General features: G+C 47.3%; 8 protein-coding genes across 8 annotated transcripts; 6 read left to right on the forward strand and 2 right to left on the reverse strand.

Annotated features, from left to right (window-relative positions):
* Window positions 1-64: 64 nt before the first annotated feature.
* FPSE_08305 (uncharacterized protein) lies at window positions 65-5,143 on the forward strand (the record flags this gene model as incomplete). Its single annotated transcript, XM_009261423.1, has 1 exon — window positions 65-5,143. One exon carries the CDS (start codon window positions 65-67, stop codon window positions 5,141-5,143), a length of 5,079 nt encoding a protein of 1,692 aa, XP_009259698.1.
* A 435-nt stretch (window positions 5,144-5,578) lies between these two features.
* FPSE_08304 (uncharacterized protein) lies at window positions 5,579-6,434 on the forward strand (the record flags this gene model as incomplete). The annotated part of the gene is made up of 2 exons (XM_009261422.1): window positions 5,579-5,987; window positions 6,037-6,434. The coding sequence occupies 2 exons, from the start codon at window positions 5,579-5,581 to the stop codon at window positions 6,432-6,434; spliced, it is 807 nt and encodes a 268-aa protein (XP_009259697.1).
* A 203-nt stretch (window positions 6,435-6,637) lies between these two features.
* Window positions 6,638-8,361, reverse strand: FPSE_08303 (uncharacterized protein; the record flags this gene model as incomplete). Its single annotated transcript, XM_009261421.1, has 3 exons — window positions 6,638-6,775; window positions 6,822-6,980; window positions 7,027-8,361. The coding sequence occupies 3 exons, from the start codon at window positions 8,359-8,361 to the stop codon at window positions 6,638-6,640; spliced, it is 1,632 nt and encodes a 543-aa protein (XP_009259696.1).
* Window positions 8,362-10,701: 2,340 nt separating this feature from the next.
* On the reverse strand, window positions 10,702-11,253 carry FPSE_08302 (uncharacterized protein; the record flags this gene model as incomplete). The annotated part of the gene is made up of 3 exons (XM_009261420.1): window positions 10,702-10,805; window positions 10,875-11,138; window positions 11,232-11,253. 3 exons carry the CDS (start codon window positions 11,251-11,253, stop codon window positions 10,702-10,704), a joined length of 390 nt encoding a protein of 129 aa, XP_009259695.1.
* A 313-nt stretch (window positions 11,254-11,566) lies between these two features.
* FPSE_08301 (uncharacterized protein) lies at window positions 11,567-12,998 on the forward strand (the record flags this gene model as incomplete). The annotated part of the gene is made up of 6 exons (XM_009261419.1): window positions 11,567-11,725; window positions 11,773-11,809; window positions 11,863-12,098; window positions 12,145-12,377; window positions 12,423-12,553; window positions 12,601-12,998. 6 exons carry the CDS (start codon window positions 11,567-11,569, stop codon window positions 12,996-12,998), a joined length of 1,194 nt encoding a protein of 397 aa, XP_009259694.1.
* Window positions 12,999-15,272: 2,274 nt separating this feature from the next.
* FPSE_08300 (uncharacterized protein) lies at window positions 15,273-16,766 on the forward strand (the record flags this gene model as incomplete). Its single annotated transcript, XM_009261418.1, has 2 exons — window positions 15,273-15,528; window positions 15,580-16,766. The coding sequence occupies 2 exons, from the start codon at window positions 15,273-15,275 to the stop codon at window positions 16,764-16,766; spliced, it is 1,443 nt and encodes a 480-aa protein (XP_009259693.1).
* A 655-nt stretch (window positions 16,767-17,421) lies between these two features.
* On the forward strand, window positions 17,422-18,262 carry FPSE_08299 (uncharacterized protein; the record flags this gene model as incomplete). The annotated part of the gene is made up of 3 exons (XM_009261417.1): window positions 17,422-17,657; window positions 17,707-17,923; window positions 17,972-18,262. The coding sequence occupies 3 exons, from the start codon at window positions 17,422-17,424 to the stop codon at window positions 18,260-18,262; spliced, it is 744 nt and encodes a 247-aa protein (XP_009259692.1).
* Window positions 18,263-19,361: 1,099 nt separating this feature from the next.
* Window positions 19,362-20,819, forward strand: FPSE_08298 (uncharacterized protein; the record flags this gene model as incomplete). The annotated part of the gene is made up of 3 exons (XM_009261416.1): window positions 19,362-19,714; window positions 19,882-19,968; window positions 20,015-20,819. The coding sequence occupies 3 exons, from the start codon at window positions 19,362-19,364 to the stop codon at window positions 20,817-20,819; spliced, it is 1,245 nt and encodes a 414-aa protein (XP_009259691.1).
* Between the last annotated feature and the right edge of the window lie 371 nt (window positions 20,820-21,190).

Consider the following 21,190-nt stretch of genomic DNA (forward strand, 5'->3'; position numbering starts at 1 on the left):
ACCCCGCAAATGATAGCTTCGCGGAGAAAACGCCCACAGCGTCCCTTGTCCCCACGTTGCGACTATGCCCGAGACCGCGTCGACCGCCAACGTGCTGCCCAAGTCGGATCCTGATGCCATAAAAACCGAACAAGACGCGCTCGAGGGGTATGAAAATGGGGGAGACGCGTTGCAAGGAACAATGGATGGTCATGTTGAAACAAATGGAGATGCGCCCGCCACCGAGAATCATCATGAGCCCAACCATATCCATGACGACGAACGACCGGCAAAGAGACGACGCACACGAGACTCGACGCCCCCTCAAAATACACCCAAAAAGATGAAGCCAGTGTCGCCACCATGGAAGAAGATATCTGCCGACGGCCCAACGTCTTATACCGAGAATGGCCGCCGCAAATCTGGCCGCATCAACACCCTCCTACCAGAGCCTAGCCCACCAAGCAAAAGTCGAACGTCGAGAAGATCTACCGGCGCGAATTCGAATACCAAGACTGAAATTCACTTGACTAATGGCAACTCAAGAAAAATGCCAAACGGCTCTCACAAAGCGAGCCCCGCCACTAAAGCTCCCTTGAAGCAGGCACCCGCATCGACTCCAAAATCTGCATCAAAAAAGCCTACAGAAACACGAACCTCTTCCCGCTCTACCCGTCGACGAAGTCATACTCCTCCGCCCCCTCCCAAAAACTCGACCAGGTCCCGTCGATCGGCACGATTTAGCGATGCGGTCATTAAAGACGAAGCAGTGCAAGATTCGCGAACAGCAACCTCAAATGCTACCAATCGATCACCTCGCATAAAACTACGAGTCGGACGATCCGGTTATATTCCTCTTGTGCATCCTGATCAGGTTCGAAAACGGCCAAAGATTGGCACAAGCTTTGAGGACTTCTGGACTCGAGCCGGTGACATTCCTGTTGAGGAGGGCGGACTCCAAGCATCTGAAGATGGTCCTCAGTATACCGATGAATTAGCCGAGCGAGATGCTCGTGTGATTCTTCGAGTTGAAAAGGAAGTTGAAGATGGCGGAATGCTCTCCCAAGGTCGATGCTCCATCTTCCTCCCGGAACCGGCAGAAGAGCCGCCCAGACAATGGGCTCGTCAAGATCACATGGTCAAGGCCATGACAAACTTTCGGAAGCTCATGTTAGCAGAGCAACAACGTCATCGAATTGCGGCAAAGAAAGTAGCTGAAGCTTGTCGTGACGAGTGGCTACGGCGTCAACCAAAGTCAGAGGAAGATATTGAGGCTGAACAGAGGGCAGTCTGGATATCACGATACCGGGTTGTTGCTAAGACATTGTTCGGTACATGGGAGAATGTCCGCATTGAAGTCAATCGTCGAAGATTGGCCGAGTGGGAGCAAGAGGAGCAAAGGAGGGTCAAGGCAGCATTGAACGAGGCTGTCAATCTTTCGGAACAAAAATTACAGGCTCGTCAAGCCGGACTAGACTCTGAACAGCTTTCAGAAGAAGACGGATTTGATGATCTCAGCGACGACATGAGCATAGCCGACGACGACGACGAATTGGGTCTTGCATCGGGCGAGGATGAAGATGACGAGGACGGCGATGCTGACAGCGATATAATGTCATCAGATGAAGAGGAAGGCGATGAGGAAGACCAGAAAGATATTGGCGACGAAAACTTGACACAAGAACAGCTGCGAGCGAAATATGCCCATATACCAGAGCTTGAGAAGCCATCAACCGAAACTCCAGTCACCGAACCCACCCCCGAAGATACTGACGCTATCGACACGGCTCAAGCAACTGCGACTGAGAATGCTGAGACGAGCGACGAATCAGTAGACATGGACGACGATATGGGGTCCACCGATATGGACAGTGATGAGGAGGAAGAAGAAGAGTCAGAAGAGGAGTCCGACGAAGATGCTGGTGGTCTCCTGGGACTTCTTTTTGGAAAGTCCGAATTGAAGAAGATGAACAGTGAGGCTGTTGCGGAACCTCCGGCCGACTCAAAGGAAGATTCCGAGATGCCCGACGTGGAAGCAGTATCAGATGGTGAAGGTGCCGAAGAGAACGAAATGTCTTTGATCCAGATGCCCGACCCAGAGCCTCACGAATCTGGGACGTTAGAGAAATCGACCAAAGAGGCAGTCGATGAGGAAAAGGAACAGATACCAGCAGCCACGCAGGATATTGCAGCAGGACAGGATGATTCATCAAACACGGACAAAAATGCCCAGGAACCTGCTTCTCAAGATAACGACGTTGCCATGACTGGCAATGACCCAGAGGAACCATCTGCACTGGCTTTAGAAAAACCTCATAGCCCAGCGACTGAACCAGCCACCAACCCACCTAGTCGTGTGCATAGCACATCACCACCCGCCACATCAGAAACCAAGCCTTCCGAGCTAGATACTGCATCTACTGGGGAGATGGCTGTTGACAAGCATGACGCAAGCCGATCCCCTTCACCCCAACCGTCCAACCACAAAATCGAGGTGCCGTTTCTTCTCAGAGGAACGTTGCGAGAGTACCAACGCGACGGTCTTGATTGGCTGGCAGGCCTTTATGCGAATAGCACCAACGGTATCCTTGCTGATGAAATGGGTCTGGGCAAGACGATCCAGACCATTGCCCTTCTTGCTCATTTGGCGTGCACTCACGAAGTCTGGGGACCGCATCTTGTTATCGTCCCCACGAGTGTCATGCTGAATTGGGAAATGGAGTTCAAGAAATGGTGCCCTGGGTTCAAGATCTTGGCATACTACGGTTCCCAAGAGGAGCGAAAGCGAAAGCGACAAGGCTGGAACAATGACGACATATGGAACGTCTGCATTACTTCGTATCAACTTGTCCTCCAAGATCAGCAAGTATTCAAGCGACGACGCTGGCATTACATGATTCTGGATGAAGCTCACAACATCAAGAATTTTAAATCTCAAAGATGGCAGACTCTTTTGGGTTTCAACACACAAGCCAGGCTTTTACTCACTGGTACACCCCTCCAGAATAATCTCACAGAACTTTGGTCGCTCCTCTTCTTTCTCATGCCGGCTGAGAATGGCGTTGGGGGATTCGCCGATTTGCAAGAATTCCACGATTGGTTCGCCAAACCAGAATCGCAAATTTTGGAGAGTGGAAGAGAACAGATGGACGACGAGGCGAGAGCCATCATCTCAAAACTTCACAAGGTCTTGCGACCTTATCTGCTGCGACGTCTAAAAGCAGATGTCGAGAAACAGATGCCCGCCAAGTATGAACATGTCGAGTTTTGTCGTCTATCGAAGCGACAACGTGAGCTCTACGATGGGTTCCTTTCTCGAACAGACACCAAGGAGACACTCAATTCTGGCAATTACCTGTCCATCATCAATTGCCTGATGCAACTCCGAAAGGTCTGCAACCACCCTGATCTTTTTGTTGACCGACCGATCATGACTTCGTTCCGTATGCAAAAGTCTGTCGTCTCGGATTTTGAAGTGACAGAACGGAGGGTACAGAGGCTACTTCACGACCCCGGTCCAATGAAGGATGTCAGCCTGGGCTTTCTCAATCTGATGCCTACGCAATGCGAAAGCCTTTCCACTACGCAAGCTGAACGCATCTCTCAATTGAGCTCACATAGGAAATTGATGGAATTGAGAGAAGCTCAGAAGATTCGGGCCCAGAGCGCACACGCCAATTTGGATCCTTCTACGGTCGCATCCAATATTGGATACTTGGAAAGCGGTGCCAGATGGGGGCGATACGAAGAGCTGCAACATTGCGTCTACCTCAATGCTTTACGCCGCCAGAAGAAGCCAATTTATGGCAAGAACTTGATTGAGTTATTGACTATTGGTACTGACAAGAGACCTTATAAGCCACGACCCAAGATCCCTCATCAAGTCTTGGCGTGGTTTGAGGAGGAGTCAACGCTCGTCCAGTCCATGATACCCACGGTAAACCAACGCGCCGACAGCTTTAAAACCATCATTGAGAAGTTCTCATGCGTCACTCCAGCGGTTGTAACCAGAGACATGGAGCAATTCGTACTCGGTCGCAAGGGTATCGAAGCTTTCTCAGACGAAGACCTCAAACTGTCAGCGCCTGTCCGCTGGGCACCATTTTTACCCAAGGAAGCACCCCCAGACCCTTGGCACGAGGGTCGCATGCGACTTAGCATTCAATTCCCCGACAAACGACTGTTGCAATACGACTGTGGAAAGCTTCAGATCTTGGACAAGCTGCTGCGAAAGCTTCAAGCTGGTGGTCACCGCGCTCTTATTTTTACACAAATGACCAAGGTTCTAGACATTTTGGAGCAGTTCTTGAACATCCACGGCCACAAGTACCTCCGTTTGGATGGTGCCACCAAGGTAGAGCAACGTCAGATCCTCACCGACCGATTCAACAACGACCCGCGAATTCTTTGCTTCATCCTGTCGACGCGATCGGGTGGTCTTGGTATCAATCTCACAGGTGCCGATACCGTCATCTTTTACGACCAAGACTGGAACCCTGCGATGGACAAGCAATGCCAGGATCGATGCCATCGTATTGGACAGACTCGCGATGTGCACATCTACCGTTTAGTCAGTGAACACACAATCGAGGCCAACATTCTGCGCAAAGCGTCGCAAAAGCAAATGCTTGATGACGTGGTCATTCAAGAAGGAGAGTTCACCACCGATTACTTTAATAAGCTTTCCGTCAGAGATGTCCTCAGCGAGAAGCTGGACTCAAAGAGTGAAGGATTGGATGCCGCAGACGCTGCCTTGGATAGAGTGCTGGGCGGGCCCGACACAAATAATGACCAGCGAAGAGTTGGGCGGGCGCTTGAGCAGGCTGAAGACAGAGAGGATGTGGCAGCTGCACGTGTCGCAGAGAAAGAGATTCAGGCTGACGACGCCGATTTTACCGAGAAGCCCAGTAACAATGCTTCGGGTACCTCGACAGCGCGACAAGGCACACCAGCTGGCAAGTCAGTATTGGATGGCGGGCTCGACGACATTGACGCTCCCCACGTGGAGGAAGTATTGGAGTACAACGCATGGGGCGACAAGATGCACACCATTGACGACTACATGCTTGGCATCATGGCAGAGCAACTCAAGGATACCAAGCTCGAGTTGCCCAAGGACAAGAAGAAGGGAAAGAAGAAAGGCAAAGACACACGCAAACGATAAGCACATAATAGTCATTTACGGCGAAGCACGATATTCTTGTATACTAGTACCATTCACATTATCGAGGCGGCACAAAAACGGCGCGGTCATGACCAACACGGCGGGGGTAGATTGGGTGTACAGGAAAAACAAAAGTGTTGGATGTATGACAAACAGCAACGGTGGTAGAGGTTTTTAAACGCATGCATGGAGTTTTGGAGAGGAGATGGTGTCTTGGGGTTTATACTAGACTTGTAAGAAGAATTGATGAAGTATTCCTCTACCGAGCGACGTTTATAGTAATCCCCGTGTTGATGAAACTTGGCAGCTTACTTTTCGCCCTGCACAGCCACATTGATAAACATTGCTGTCGATCAGGCATAGAGGCATGTACGACACAAGATAAATACGCAGCATACGCCGACTAACATTTTCTATCAAACATCTCTATTAATCATGTTCAAAATAGGCATGTTCAACATAGGCAACCCCAAAGCGACATCCTCAATGTCTGACCAACCCCCATCATTCGAAGAGTCCATGTCCACCAACCCGCCGATATTCAAGACACAGTTTGCCTGCATGACGCTCAATATGACGGACCGTATCCGTCTTATCAACTTCACCGAAGTCGAGGTTCAAGCGGTTAAGCAAATCGTCAAGACTCGCTGGAAGCCAGGTCTAGTACAATCATATCCGTACGGTGATTCAACCGAGATTTGGGTCCGTGGAAGACCATGGGCGTATGATTCCAACGGCAATGATGATGCGAGACGACTTATTCTATGGATACTGGAGAGATTGTTCGATCATGGTTGGGTCGTGCAATGTTCGTTGGATATCACGAAGAAATCTGAGAGCAAAGGTAAGTGACAACATTAACCTAGAAAAATTTGGCTAACCGACTTGAAAAGATTCACTCATCTTTCGAAAACAAAATCCTATCCCTATGCCCTGCGACTGGATCTGCGTCTCCTTTGACAACAGCGACAAGTTGAAAATCGTCGACTCTCCTCCAAAAGACCTGACGGACGCCATTCTGCAGACATTTAGCTGCGAAGTGCGAAGACGTGAGATAACACCAGAAAAGTTCAAGATTCATTTAGGTGTTCAGCCGTGGGAGCCTTCGGGAACAGATACCGTTACGACGAGAATACTGTTGCTTAGGCTGGTTGAGACACTTGAGAGGCGTGGATTCACGATCTATGCGACGATTGGGAGTAAAGGAGAGGACGGTGAGGGTGCTGCGGATTTGTTGATTTGTCACAGGGCGGCAGATTGGGTTCCTGGAGCGCCTATTTGGCATAGATAGACGTTAGCTATTTGATTGTGAAATGCCAATTCTGGAAGCTCTGGTAGGTCTACACTATTATATTCTTATGTGCTTCTTTTCTGTTCCAAGTTTTCCCCGATTCTTCAGGGTTTTGTGGTAACGAGTCCATACTGTAATCCTGCGCCGCTATCGGCAAAGGGGTCTTCCCTAGGTGTATCCTCCAAGGTATTTGATATCCTTGATTAGACGCTCAGTGGAAAAGACATGTGCCTCTCAAATTCACCCCACTTGACGAGGAAGAGCCCCTTGACGTCCTCGTTCTTGAGAAGTCTGCAGTCCGCCTTGTGACCGTTTTCATTCCAGCCCCGAGTTTGACAGTCCTGTAGATGTTAGAAATATCCAGGTTATAGAGTCTAGGTCACGCACCTGGTTGCAGTACCAAAAGAACTCGCACTTGGTGCACTTCTTTAAAGAGTCTGATTTCTTGTTGCATCCGTGGCATGTTCTGGTCTGATTATGGACGACCGAGTATGCCTGCACTTTGTCGTTCAAGAGCAACATATTTTCGAGAGATGTGGGTAGAATCTGGTCTCATGTTAGCATGTTATCGTTCAGCTGAGATGCTACTCACTCGGAGTCGTCCAGGATCCTCATGACGAATTCCAACAGTTCCATCCAAAAAGCCATGTTGCGAAGCGTAGAGTATTGCAACTGTACGTCCTACCCGAAGAATGGAGGCACCAATCTCTCGACCTTGAGTTTCAGTGTAGAAAGCAATGGGAAGTTCAAGGCCGGTCTTGTCCTTGACGATGAGTCTCACGCGCCAAGCAGCCTCGACGTGGGTGATTTCACCGAGAAATGCCCAATGTTTCTGAAATTCGCTGTCGGTTTCGGTCATGCAACGTGGGATAGCGTCGTTGTCCCTGAGTTCCCAATCCCATGGCAGTCCATTGATGCCTTTCAAGTGGGGAAAACTCATGATGTTGCGTAGGTTGGCGAGTTGCCCATGTGGGCTCATCCAGAGCCAATCCTTAAAGGCAACAGGGCCCTTGTCCTTAGGAATGTCCGTGATAGCCGAAGCAAGCCGGTCCGTCAAGCCATAGTGTTCATGCCTGGAAGGGTCCTCGGTGAGCGTCTTGAGATTTTTGACCCATGGAGTATCGTGTCCCTCGGAGATGATGCAGCCTTCGAGAGATCGCTGGGCAAAGACTTTGGCTCTTGCCAGGTCTGAGTGAGCTACAGCCACTCCCATAGCGGAAGCGTACAGCTTTGGGACATTTGAGGTGCCGACGCCTTCAGCTTCAAGTTGAGATACGACCTTGTAAATTCTGTGAAGACATCTAGTTGGGAATTCCAGGATTGAGTCCTCATTTTCGAGATCCTCTTGGAGGTAGTCGATCTCCTTGATGAGCTTGTCGTCGAGGTCACGCTCAGCAGGTGACAGAGAGCAAAGACGACAGTGACAGTCAAAGCCGAAAGCGTTCGTGAGTTTCTTTTGTCGCTCCTCATAGACTTCAGGGTTGCCCAAGTATGTGATGGTGATTTCTTGTCCCTGCTCGATGTCTTCAACAGCATGGACAGTGATCTTTCCTAGGCCCTGATTCCACCGAGTCTGGGCATTTGGCTTGCAAGAGTGATTGATGCGCGAGGTGGCTAGTAATATGGCACCGTCCTCTTTATCTGGACCGGCACAAAGTCCGTTGGTTTCAACGATGCCTACTTCTTCTCCGGATTCCGGGTGGGAGTTGAGGAGAGAGTAGAACGAGGCTCTCTGATCTTGGGAGAGCTTGGAGAGTTCCTTGATGATGCCTTGACGCAAGAGATCAGGGCAAAAACACTCACGGGGGACTTTGATGAGAGGGGGTTCAGCGATGATGCGGGTTCCTTTGGGGATCTTGGTGGTAGCGATGAGGCCTTTGCCTTTCGGGGGGGCGTCACGAACGACGAAGAGGTTGTTGTCTGTCATGATGGCACTCGGATACTCAGATGATGTTGAGCAGGAGTTGAGTTGTAAAGGAAAGAGAAATCTTGATGAAAGGAGGGAGAGGATTTTGCTTGAATGCCAGTCTAGGCAGACAGCGGGCACCTGCATGACACTGTCGCAACATTTTATCAAAGCAAGCACAAACAAAAACAATCATATTATCAAGTGGATACATATTTACAGATTGCAAGGAACTAGCCTATCACTTTTGTCATTTGTGCTCTCCGTTCAACGCCTCTGATATCAACCAGTGTTGTAGCCAAGGTGAGTGTTGTTACGGACAAACAAAACGAAGAGAACGAAACGCTGAAAATCATGGAGACATTCGTTTGTAAATTGCCATAAATTACCGTAAAGTACCATAGTCTACCATAAACATTTCATCTCTATATTGATGTCCAAGTTTTGTAGTGTCATACCCTGAACAATAACATGAAAATAGTCGCCGCTTTCTTTATTTGTGAATTAATAGAAATATGGCAAGAAAAAATGCTGTATCACTTTGTATATAGGGTGTTTTTGATTTAGTAATAAAGTCTTATGACCTGACATTCCAACAATGCTATTATTACTGTTTGTCTGATATCACAACCCCTACCCTACCAAGTCACTTTAATAGCAAGCAAGATACAATAATACCGTCAACTTAAAGACTCATATTCAATGCTGTCCACTCTGCAACTACCATGATTGGACAACACTGGAGATTAATAGTAAACACATACCGTAATACTCCTGTGATAGGTATGATTGCTGTTGAGCTCATACCAACCTTTGAATCGACTATGAGGCGCCACAAAATAATAGCAAACACTTGATTTCTGTAGTCCAGCATCAAATGTCACTGTTAAATCAAGAAATTATTTGCTATGGAAACAATGCCTGCTTCGGCAAGAGACGACATTGTCTTGAATATTCACTCGCTACTAAGATTCATGCAACTTGACTAGTCCTTGCAAGTCTGCTTCACTAGCGATAAAACCCCTCAATCGAGCGTAGCCTATTTTCCCGTGTCGATCATGTTACATTTGCCTCATCGTAGCGAAGTTTCACCGGAAACTTTACTAGCGATTCCACAACAAGAGTGTGACAAGCCTTGTTTGATTATTTCCCCTCGACCACACTCGATCTCTCTTGAGCAAGGTGTGAGTAGGGTGTTGAGAGCCTTACACAAGTATAGGGGAATAAGCACAATGTCGATTGCAATCTCCGTCGTTTGCTTTGTCCAACAGCATTGATATAGACCCAGTCACGCTATGAACTTTGCTTCGCTTCCTGCAAATCCCGGAGAGTTACCAAGTTTGTGGATTCCCGACAAAAGAAGAGAGATTGTGGTAATAGCGAAAAAAGCAATTCAACCGATTGGTCTCGACTGCCAAGAGGCAAGGTATGCTTCCCGTCATCCCGTTTCATGGGCCTTGCCAGTGTTGCAGTTGCATCGGTACATCCTGGTTCGAGTCAGAGGCAAGGCACGGCAGTTGTGCTTTTGCGACCTAATCCTGCATTGAGTCAAGAAACAAAGGAGATGCGGACGCAGGGGATGAGGTTATTATATGGGAAATGTCACACAGATTCCGTATATGGACAGGCATAATGTTGGAGGATCATCATCCCGGTAGGATCAGCCATATTTTTCGGATGTGTTTCTTTACTGGGCGAAGTGTTAACCAAGTTTGAACTAGAATGTTCATGCCTGACTAGAATATTCCCCGATTCTTCGATTCCTTCTGATGTCTTGATAAAACAATCTGTGTCATTATCTCAGTTGCCATCGGACCGGGAACCAACATGTCATATTGATAATCGAGGAAAAAGTGATGTGATAGATAATACAGATAGAGTACGGATGAATGGGCCCTAAATCAATTAACCAAGTTACGTTGGGCATCGGATTCGCAGCAATCCAAGCGTCTTCTCCAACGTCTGTCTCGCGTACATCATCAATCCCAAACACGGAGAGTGGATTCAATGGAGTAATATCCCTTGTGATCCTTTCTAGACCCTGTCAGATTCCGTCTCCGCGTCAAAGTATAATTTCCATCAGGTTCCACCGACTAATCTCCTGTCTCCAGTTCTGGCAAACTCTATTCTCCTAGACTACATATATACGACATAGACGACGACCGTAAACTGACTTGGATCCCAGTTTATAGCCTACATGCTAAACCACAATCAACAGTCTAGAATGGTGATCGACTGGGGACTGTCACTCTGTGGTTGGTTCGCGGCGATCTACAAGGTATTCTTGGGCAAATGACTCGTGGAAGCGGGTTTCACCAGTTGTGTTCTTTTTTAGGTGCCGACCAACGCGCGCAGATTAAATCATCGAATCCCTGACTCGGTATAACCGGCTTGGTTTGACAGGGGGCCTAGGCATTGAACTACCGAGACAGCTGAGTTGGCGCAATATTGGCACAGACGGTACACTATAGCAGACGGTATTTGAATTAGACTATGCATTCAATATAACAAACTGCAGAACTCAGTTCGCAAACCAACACAATTCTGTTCCCTGGGACCGGATCCTTTCCCATCCGCAGTTCCTGCAGGCTTCACATCCTTGATACCCTTGGAGAAAAAGTCGCAGTGTCTCGTCAAACCCCCAGCTAGCGCAAGGGGCACTTTGATCAGCCAACGAACCAGTCGGGGAACTTGTCCCTCTCGGTAGTCCACAAAAGGATCGGCGCTGAAGAAGTAAAGCACTGCGACCCAAGATCCATGGATGCGCAGCTCAAACGAATCACGAAGCCAAGGTAAGGCTGTCGACTATGTAGTCTGTCCTGTACGTAATTACATTAATGGGTGAGAGGACTGCAACGAGATGACTCGCATCCAGGAGTTGGATGACATACCAACCAGTAGTCTAACAGCCATTGTTAGACATAACTACCCAATCTATCCACCCATTATCTGGGCAGCCACATTTTTAACTTTGCAATCCCTACTGTTATCACGCATTGTGGAGGTTTTCGGTTGTGACCCAGCGTACGACTTTGACCAGCCCTGGATGAATGCCGATCCCCTTTGAACCCCAAAGTTTTGTCGTATATTACTCGCAGGATACCCAGGGAGCGACAGTTTTCGCTAATCTATTTGACGGACGCCTTTTCAATTTCTTTTCTTTTTTTGTTGAACTTTGTTGCTCGATATCCTTTCCACTGGCAAACGTTTGTCAGTACCCTTCACCATGGAAACGACTCCAAAAGAGTCGAGACAAATCGACCTGTGGACGTCGGAATTTATCACTTTCGCCGCTGCGACTATCTTTATCGGATTGCGCCTGCTGAGTCGACGGCTGACGAGGATCGAATTCTGGTGGGATGATTGGTTTGCATTGTGTTGCTATGTACGTTTCTTGCTCTTGTATTGTCAACTCTTTACTGACGTCTACAGGCTGTGGCTATTGCTTGGGTAGTCATTATCCCTATCTGTATGTCCTACTGACCCCTAGTGATGGAAACTCACATCTAACATGATCAATAGGGATTAAAGAAGGTCTTGGTCTTCACATCCACGACGTCGACAATGGCAAGACGATACCTGAAATCTTGATGAAGAATGCCCTTCTCCTCTACGTTGCCGAACTATTCTACGCGACCGCCCTATTCTGCGCCAAAGCCTCCATCCTCAGCTTCTACTGGCGCATGTTCCGAGTGACAAACATTAAGCTACCGATTCAAATCCTGGCGTGCAGTGCTCTGATCTGGATCGTCATTCGAGTGAGTATGCCAAGACACAACACAAGACAAGGACTGATAAAACTAGACCTTTATGGGAATCTGGCATTGCGTGCCTATCGATCGATTCTGGAACCCAACTGCTGGAGGTGATCAAGGATACTGCGCTATTGAAGATAAAAAGTTCTTCTTTGGTACTATTCTCGTTCACGTTGTTCTCGATGTTTGCATTATTGCGCTTCCCATTTTGCAAGTTCGAAAATTGCAGTTGCCTACTGCGCAAAAGATTGGTATCTCGCTCATGTTTGTCTTTGGTATCGTGTAAGTGTTACCTCCCCTATAACTTGTGCAAGCTAACAATAGCAGTATCTGTATATCAGCAATGGTGATTATCGTCGCTTCAACTCAATTTGATGCCAAGTCTGAGAACCTTACCTGGAACTTGACAACCATTGTTATCTGGGCTTCAGTCGAAGTGAACCTCGTCACTGTATCGAGTAAGTATCCCATACCCTTTATCATTATGGAAATACTAACCATTTAGCCTGTCTCCCTACCGTCCGACCAGCCTGTATTTACCTCTTCACATGCACAAACCCCAGGTCCACCATCAACTCTGGCTCCAACAGCTACGGTCACTCATACGGTCGAAGCCACGGTCGCAGCCAAACCAAGAACACGATTCGTCTTTCAACGCTTCCCAACAACAAGGATAACGACGAGTCGAGCTCGACACACCAACTAGCCGATTCAGACCGGGAGCGCCAGTCATCAGACTTTGAGAGCCACGCTATGGATCGATACCGAGGAAACGTGGCTACTGTTACTGGACCTGCCCACGGACGAGACGAATCGGAAGAATTCGAGGTTGGAACGCCTTTTGGGGGGATCATGGTTAAGAACGAGACCACTGTGAGGGTTTCGAATGCCCGGCCGAGATAGTTATGTTTGTTATGATGGGAAGGTTTTAGGATATCCAGTGTAATATGAGGCAACAAGATTTTCGTTTCTTTCGTTTTCTGCGTGTACTATATGTATCTCTGGGTTGGAGAGCGGGCAATAATATACCATGCAGCCATTTATTCCCATGTGTAGCTTAGTGACGTCCTTTGTACACGTCTTAGAGTCTCTTCGAGTCCCGCTTACCAATTACTTACCTAGCTCGTCTTTGTGACTGTTTCCGCAGGTGGAGTCTCAGTCACTGTCACTTTATCAGTCATGGTCTCAGTGACCTTCTCCGTAGTGTGAACAATCAGTCTCACTCAAAGTCCAGCTTTGTAGCAGTAAGTTGTTGCACCAGGTACTTCTTTTTGGTACATATCCACTGCAGATAGCAAGTACCCCTGCAAGTTCTTCCAGCGCAAAGTTACAGGGTCCGGAAAAATATGAAAAGTTAAATGCAGATAAACCCCCACAGAACAACCTCAGATATAATTCACCGAGGATGACACACGTCATGGTTGACGAGGCAAAATAGATCAAAGTCTATCTCTTGATGGATTCGAAGACGCTTCTGTCCAAAGGAGCTTCATGAATTCCATGCCGCTACGTAAAATGGGACAGGACAAGTTCTTGAGGAAGGAGCGAGAAGACCTGGAATAGGGGCATACTGGCCGACGAACAGGTACTACACTATCTACAGTTCAGCACGAAATGGTTCAATGAAGCATCACCACGACAGAAAAATAAAGTTTCAATTAGATGCTTAGAACCGGCAAAAATAGAAGCCGTCGCCGAACTCCCGGTCTGTAGTTGAATACAGACTCGCGCTCAGAAATCGACTGTTAAGGGTGTCACCCTGTTAGCATGGCACTAGCCTTAGCCGGATCATTTACTCATCATTGCGTTGGAATAAATCTGTGTTATTTTGACTTATATACCTGTGCTCTGGATGCGGATGTAAGGAAGGAGTAAGAAGCCATCGTGGGTTGTTGGCGACTTCCCATCTTGTCGAGGTGAGCTTGGATGACTAAGGCATTGCCACTGGCTGATATCCCAACAGCCACCTAAGAGAGTCTTCCATCACTGAAAGTATATGATAGCCAAAAGTTACCTACTAAGCAAGCAAGTTCACAAAGTTTGTTTGAAAAAGCTTGTTCAATAACCAAACAAGTATAAAATGTGGTGTCGCCCCGCCTGCAGCACATCTCTCTTTTTCTTCTTTTATAAATCGACTGTTAAGGGTGTCACCTATTACTAGCAAAGCATCGAACCACGAACGGTGATGAGACTTCCCGACTGAGACTAACCATGTCGCTTTTAGTGACAAGTCTCAGTGGATGGGATCTGAGTTCTCCAGACTTGTCTGGTTGTTGATGCATGGTGTCTCCTGTTTATTCGAACCTTTAAGCAATGAACAATGATGAGACTTCCCTATCTGAGACAAACAAGATCACTTTAGTGATAAGTCTCAATAGATGGGATCTGAGTTCTCGAGAACTGCCTGTTTATTGACACAGGGGTGTCTCCTATCAATAGATCCTTTCAACATGAACAATGATGGAATTCCCTATCCAAGACAAACAAAGTCGCTGTAGTGGCAAGTGTCATTGGATGGGATCTGAGTTCTCTAGAATCACATCTTTTTTAACATAAGTGGACGGTAAACAATGAACAATGATGATATTTCTCTGTCTAAGATAACCAATGTCGCTTTTAGTGATAGGTTTCGACAGACCAGATCTGAGTTCTCCAGAATTATCTGGCTATTAATAATAGGGATCATTAAAACAATGAACGATGATGAAATCCTCTGCTTGAGATAAACAACGTCGCTTTTAGCGACAAGCCTCAATGGATGAGATCTGAGTACACATATCACCAACGAAATATACAACAATGAACAATGATGAGACCACATTCGAGAAAATCATTTCATTCTCAGTGGCATTTCAAAGGAAGAGATCTGAGTTCGCTAGACAGGTTGGCATTGTTTCATTGATGTCTTTTACGGTTTACAGTCTCAAGTGAGACATTGATCTGACATATATATCCTCGCCAAGGCAAAGCACATTCAATAATAACTACGACCAGGGGCATTGGAAACGAAAACAACCCGTCAAGTAATATAGCTGTTGGTTTGTGGCCAAGACAAGGATCCTAGTTATGGCGACATGCTTATGCCTCAGGCACCATTTCATGACATTTGGTCTCTTGTCCGTTGGACTGTGAGGGAAGAGTAGTTCTAAAGACATCAAATCCGCCACAACATTTACCATGAACAAAAAGCCAAGACACGTTTTGATGCCATGGGATGACCTCGCTTGGGAGCAAAGTGACGCCAGAGCAGATGCTTGGGAGAGGTCACAGCTCAATGCAAACAATTTCCTTGCCGTAGGCAACTTCATCAACAAACATAAGCCTGGAAAGGCCGTCGAGCTTCACAAGCCGATCCGAGGTGGCTACAACGTATGTTACCGCCTAGACTACGAGGACGGCTCATCAGTTGCATTGCGAATACCCATTGATCGCCGTAAGCTCCTTCACGTCCCTGTTGATTCCAGTCCGTATTGACCATAACAAGCTGGTATACAATTCGCGGATGAAAAAATCATGGCCGAGGTAGCGACGATGCGACTTGTGGCGGAGCAGACCACTATCCCGGTACCCAAGATCTACCACTTTGGAGTTGCCGCTGACAACCCTCTTGAGCTTGGGCCTTTTATCATCATGGACTACATTGAGCACGATTCTACCATGTCTGATGCTATGGTGGATCCAAATCTAGCGCCCGATGAAGATCATGTGCTTGATCTCAACATTGAGAAGGAGAAGCTCGAGTTTTTCTATAAGCAACTGGCCAACATCCTACTTCAGTTGTCCAAAATACAGTTCGACCGTGTAGGATCTCTTCTACAGGACGAGAATGGTTGTATCTCGGTCGCTGGGCGACCACTGATTCAGAACATGAGCCATCTGATGCAATACACAGAGGCACCTGACGCTATGCTACCCTCTTCGCCGTACCCTGATATCAAAACTTGGTACGCTGTTCTTGCGGACATGCACATTGCACAATTCACATTTCAGCACAACGATAACATTCTAGACGAGGATGACGCCAGAGACAAGTTCATTGCTCGCCTACTTTTCCGACAACTTGTATCCGAGGGTCGGCTGACCTCTACAGTGGACGACCAGCAAGGCACTCGTCTGTTTTTGGAAGACTTCCGCCCATCAAATATTCTTGTCGACAAAAATATACGCATAGTCGGCGTGATAGACTGGGAGTATGCTTATGCTGCTCCAACACAGTTCTCTGATGACCCTCCCTGGTGGCTTTTTCTGATGAAGCCTGACGAGTGGCCTGGGGCATATGAACCGTGGATGAATGCATATGAGCCTCGTCTCCGAACCTTTCTGCGGGTTCTAGAAAGTGAGGAGAAGAAGCTTGGAGCTGACAAAAAGTGTCATGGGATCTGCCTCTCTGAACGAATGCGAAAGAGCTGGGATGACAAGACGTGGATGACCAGTTTCGCAGCGAGAAACAGTTGGGCCTTTGATCTGATATTCTGGAGATATATAGATCCCATGTATTTTGGACCCAACGAGGCTGCAGACCATCACGCAAGGCTGCATCTTCTCACCCAGAGGCAGAAAGAGGCCATGGAAGACCTAGTGGCAGTCAAGATGAAGGAAGGAAGCGAGCGCAAGTTCGGGAAGTGGGATACAGATGAAGCAAAGGCGCATCTAGCGCGTTTCTGGAATTGAAATGATGGCGTTGTTACTGTAATTCTATGTTCTCAAGTCCCGTATGTCCATTAGCCACAGAGCACTCCGATAGTCGTCGGAAGAGCTATCAAGAGGTTATTAAAGTGAGACTGATATTGAGTGAGTAAAGCAAGTTTTTGATGAACTAACTTGACTACCTGATATCCCCTCTTTCTTTGAATGCAACTCGGAGGCGGTTGAGTTGTCGGAAATGGTATGCGGCTGTCTATCTTGTAATACTCGGCGTTGTCACATGGAGCTCAATGGTATAGGAATGCTTACATGATATCAGAGAAACAAAGACCCAGCTGTCTGGGCCCTGTCGATCTAGGCTTGCAAGCGAACATGGTTGGAATGTCTTTAGTTATGGATCTCTCGCTCCCAGCCCAATCCGGTCTCGCATTCCAGACCATTTCCCCGGTTTCGGTAACTCAATAAGCAATTAGCTGGAAGCAATAAACTTCAATGAACTTCTTTTAATTCCGCCCGATCCTGGCATGATTTAGTTGATTGAGGCACTTTCTTAATGTCAGTGGGAATGAGGAGTATAGATAAGCTGTCCCTCCTAGTTTCTTAATACCGTATTTGCGTTTGATCTTTATTGTAGAACTGCTGACCACCCCCTCTAAATCAGCGAAGAATACTTGCAGCCATAATGAAAGTCGTCATCGCGGGTTCAACAGGTTTCGTCGGCCAAGAAGTCGTTCGACAAGCTCTTTACCATCCACTAATCACCAAAGTCGTCACTCTCTCACGGCGCGACCACGAGCTTGCAGAAGACCTACAAAGACCAGAATTCGAAGAGAAGTTTACGTCCGTCAGCTGCTCCGACTTTAAGAGTTACCCTCAATACGTCAAGGATGAGATCTCTGGCGCAGACGCCTGCATATGGTATGCCCTGGTGATGTCGTCCTGTACTACTGGTGGCTGACTTGAGTAGGCTTATTGGAGTAACGCCGGCTAAATTGAAGCAGTATACCTGGGAGCAAGTTCGAATGATCTGCTACGAATATGCCCTCTATGCAGCCGACACATTTGCCAAACTCCCACGCGAGGGTAAACCAGAGCCTTTGAGATTCATCTACGTGAGCGGTTCCAACGCCGAGCGAGATCCTGCAAAGAAGCCTTGGATCCTTGGAGACTATTGTCTACTAAGAGTATGTTGCTAACCTCCTACATGATAATTGTAGCTAACACTGCTTTAGGGCCAGGTAGAGAAGCAAATCCTCGAGCGTGCACACCTATCCGATGGAAGAATGCAGGTACTCGTCACCAAATCTGGGATGATTACAGACCCCGACATGGGATTTGTAAAACAGGCTTTCCGCTTCTTCTCACATGCTATCGTCAGTGTCCCAAGTATTGGACGGGCCGAGATGACAGCTGCGCTATTGAATCAAGCTGTCAATGGTCTCAACAAGGAAACATTATTGAACGCGGAAATAGCAGAGATTGGAAAGAAGGAGTTGGTTCGGATGGAGAAGAACCTTAATTGATGTTGTTAATTGAGATACCAGAACTGTTTGTGTAGAATAAATAAAGTAATTGAAGCAATCACCACTTTGGCGTATTTAATGATTTCGGAACCAAGAACCATTGATACGTAACTGAATAAAATCCCTTCATGAATATATTTATCGCACACCGGAGAGAAAGCTCCTCTTAGTGTTGTCAAGTCACAAGATTGAATCAATATGACGATGAGATGTGGTACTGAACAATGCCCGACTGACATCATCCGCTAGTCTTGGCTATCCAAGGCCAAGTCCCCAACATAATTTCTATTCTATCACAATTCCATGTTTCATCATTCTGCAGTTGATATTATGGATGAAATCATTGACGAAAAGAGACAGATAGCTGTCAATTTGGGCCGCAACGAAGATGGAGAATCGACTCTTTATACCCGTGTGCACAGCGATCCAGTCTCATCGAACAATGAACAACATGACGTGCATGGCACAGCCGTTAGATCTTTAGAGATTACAGATTCCGGTTGGCATACCGATCGAATTTATCCAAAGGACTCTGTCGTCGATGGTGTGAAGAATGAGGATGCTTGGCTTCTCATACGAAGATTCAACAAGGCAAGAAACAATATGGTATCTGGAACCATCCACTAATTTAGTGCAGCGAGTGTTTCATCTTAAACATACTCCCAATCATCCCGAGGATGAGATGGATCTTGAAGTTGCGGAAGACGAGCAATTCTCGCCAAACAAACTTCGAGCTCAACTTGAGAGACTGTATATGGGAGCAGCAAGTCATCCAAATCCTGGAAATTTCCCTAGAGCTGACGATTAAAGATCCTTGGTTTCATCATAACCAGACAGCATATCTCGCGACTCCAATCCTGGCATGAACCAAGACGAACAGCAGCCTTTTGTATTGTAAGGAATTCAACCTGTGGTACAAACATTGCTAACAACCAAGACCTACTTTACTGCATGGTATCTGAACTTTCTCATGCCAACGCTTCTGGCAACACTCCTTGCAGCACTTCTATCGCCCAAAATTCGAACTACATTGTTTCCACCATGTCCGCCATCTTTAGTCCACTATCAAGGCGGCCATTTGATAAACCCACCCGCAGGAATGCTAGGCACCACCGACACAGCGACAGGGGCACCAGAAAATCTGAAAGGAGAATCACTCGAACGAGAAGCAAGCAACTTTGCAACAGGCCTTGTAGCTCTCTCTGTGAATATCTTTGTTGACAAAGATCCTCAGCATGATGAATCTCAGAGAGGCGGCGGAAGGACCGAGAATCTAAATGATCCTAGGTCAATGGCCACCAGGATTACCACAGCCAAGGATAAGGCTGCTGGAGTTGACAACCCTTCGTGGGATAAGACCAGATCACCTATGCAGGAACTCATGTGGAGTCAGATGAGGCCTTTGATGCATTGGATTTGTCGATTTTGTGATATTTGGGAACGCAGTGCCAAGTGAGTCGATTCTTTACTTGACTAAAGACGTTCGTCTAATACGGGAATTATAGTCTGATCGATCCCTCTGCTCCTTTTCCTAGAAATGTTGCGCGACGACGAATCATCAGGACCATTCTTCCGATTCTGATATTAGCCATATTTATGTCGCCCTACATGTTCTATAGGATCACTACTCTCTGCTTTGGTATCGCATTCTTTGGTAGTATCTCCTTGAGAACATCATACAAGGGATTCAGATCCGTGATGCACAAGTAAGTTTCTCTAACCCACGAAATTGATAATTGCTTATACTCTTAGAATTGTATTCAAAGGAGTACCGACAGACTCCCAAATAACAATAGCCCTTCTTCGACAAGGCGAACGTAATAAGACACCGCTCTCACCACCACCTGTCCCCAAAGGCCCTCCGCCAGGCAAACCACACTCGATAGACGATACTGTAATAGGCGCTGCTGGGAACGACAGTCCACTCGGCGTGTCCCAGCATGAGATTCTAGCAGCGGCGGAACAAGACGTCGGGACTACCAAAGATACAGGCGGCGATGACCATGAATCCTGCAAGTCTGGAAGCGGCGGCAAGAAACGCAGCAAACTTCTCAGTGTCATAAGGCCAGTTGCTCAAGCAGCCGCAAAGACACTTATAGGCGTCGATAAAGTCCGTGCCAAAACGGGATCCGAGTCAGCGAAAAACCGTCTTGGAGCTGCATCACCGAGAGAAGAACCTCCCATTGCAGGGCCGGTCGAATTTACATGTCGATGGCGGGGCGAGAGAGGGTTCGTATACCTCACTACCGACACTGTAGGGCCTGCTCTGTGCTTTTCCAAAAAGTCTTCTGTGGGTGATTTGGATAGCTCAGAGTATCAGGAAGTGCAACCGGAGTGGATCATACCGGTTGCGGATATTGTAACGCTGAACAAGTATTCTGGTTACGGAGCAAAGGCTAAACTTCTAGCTGGATGGGCTTTGGAAGATGATATCGTTGATGGAGTGGAGATTGTTGACAGCAAGGGAAATGCGGTTCTTGTTACGGCTATGGTTAGGAGGGATGAGTTGTTTAATAGGCTTTGTGCTATTGGGGAACAGAAGTGGGAGATATGGTAGACAGCCTTAAAATTGCCTTTTTAGTTGTACCAACCACCAAATGTTAGACAGCCTGAGATTAACATCATTGAATGAACTCCTAACACATAAAACATTGTGGCCAGGGCAGCTTTTTGTAGCTCTAGGAGCTCTACTCAGGTTCTTGTTGCATGATTTCTACTAGCCTTTGACAGCATGGGTCTTCTGGCCTCTATCACACTGCCGCTCTTGATATCTACTACAGCTCCCCCTGCTACTCTCCATGAGGCAAAAAAACTTTACTTTCTATCAGCCAATTCATCCGGTATGGTGTAGTGGCTAACATTTCGCGCTCTCATAACCTGAGAGATCAGTACCGCGGAGCCCAGGGTTCGATTCCCTGTACCGGAGTT

The sequence above is a fragment of the Fusarium pseudograminearum genome, chromosome 3 (assembly GCF_000303195.2).
Source record: "Fusarium pseudograminearum CS3096 chromosome 3, whole genome shotgun sequence".
Taxonomy (NCBI): domain Eukaryota; kingdom Fungi; phylum Ascomycota; class Sordariomycetes; order Hypocreales; family Nectriaceae; genus Fusarium; species Fusarium pseudograminearum.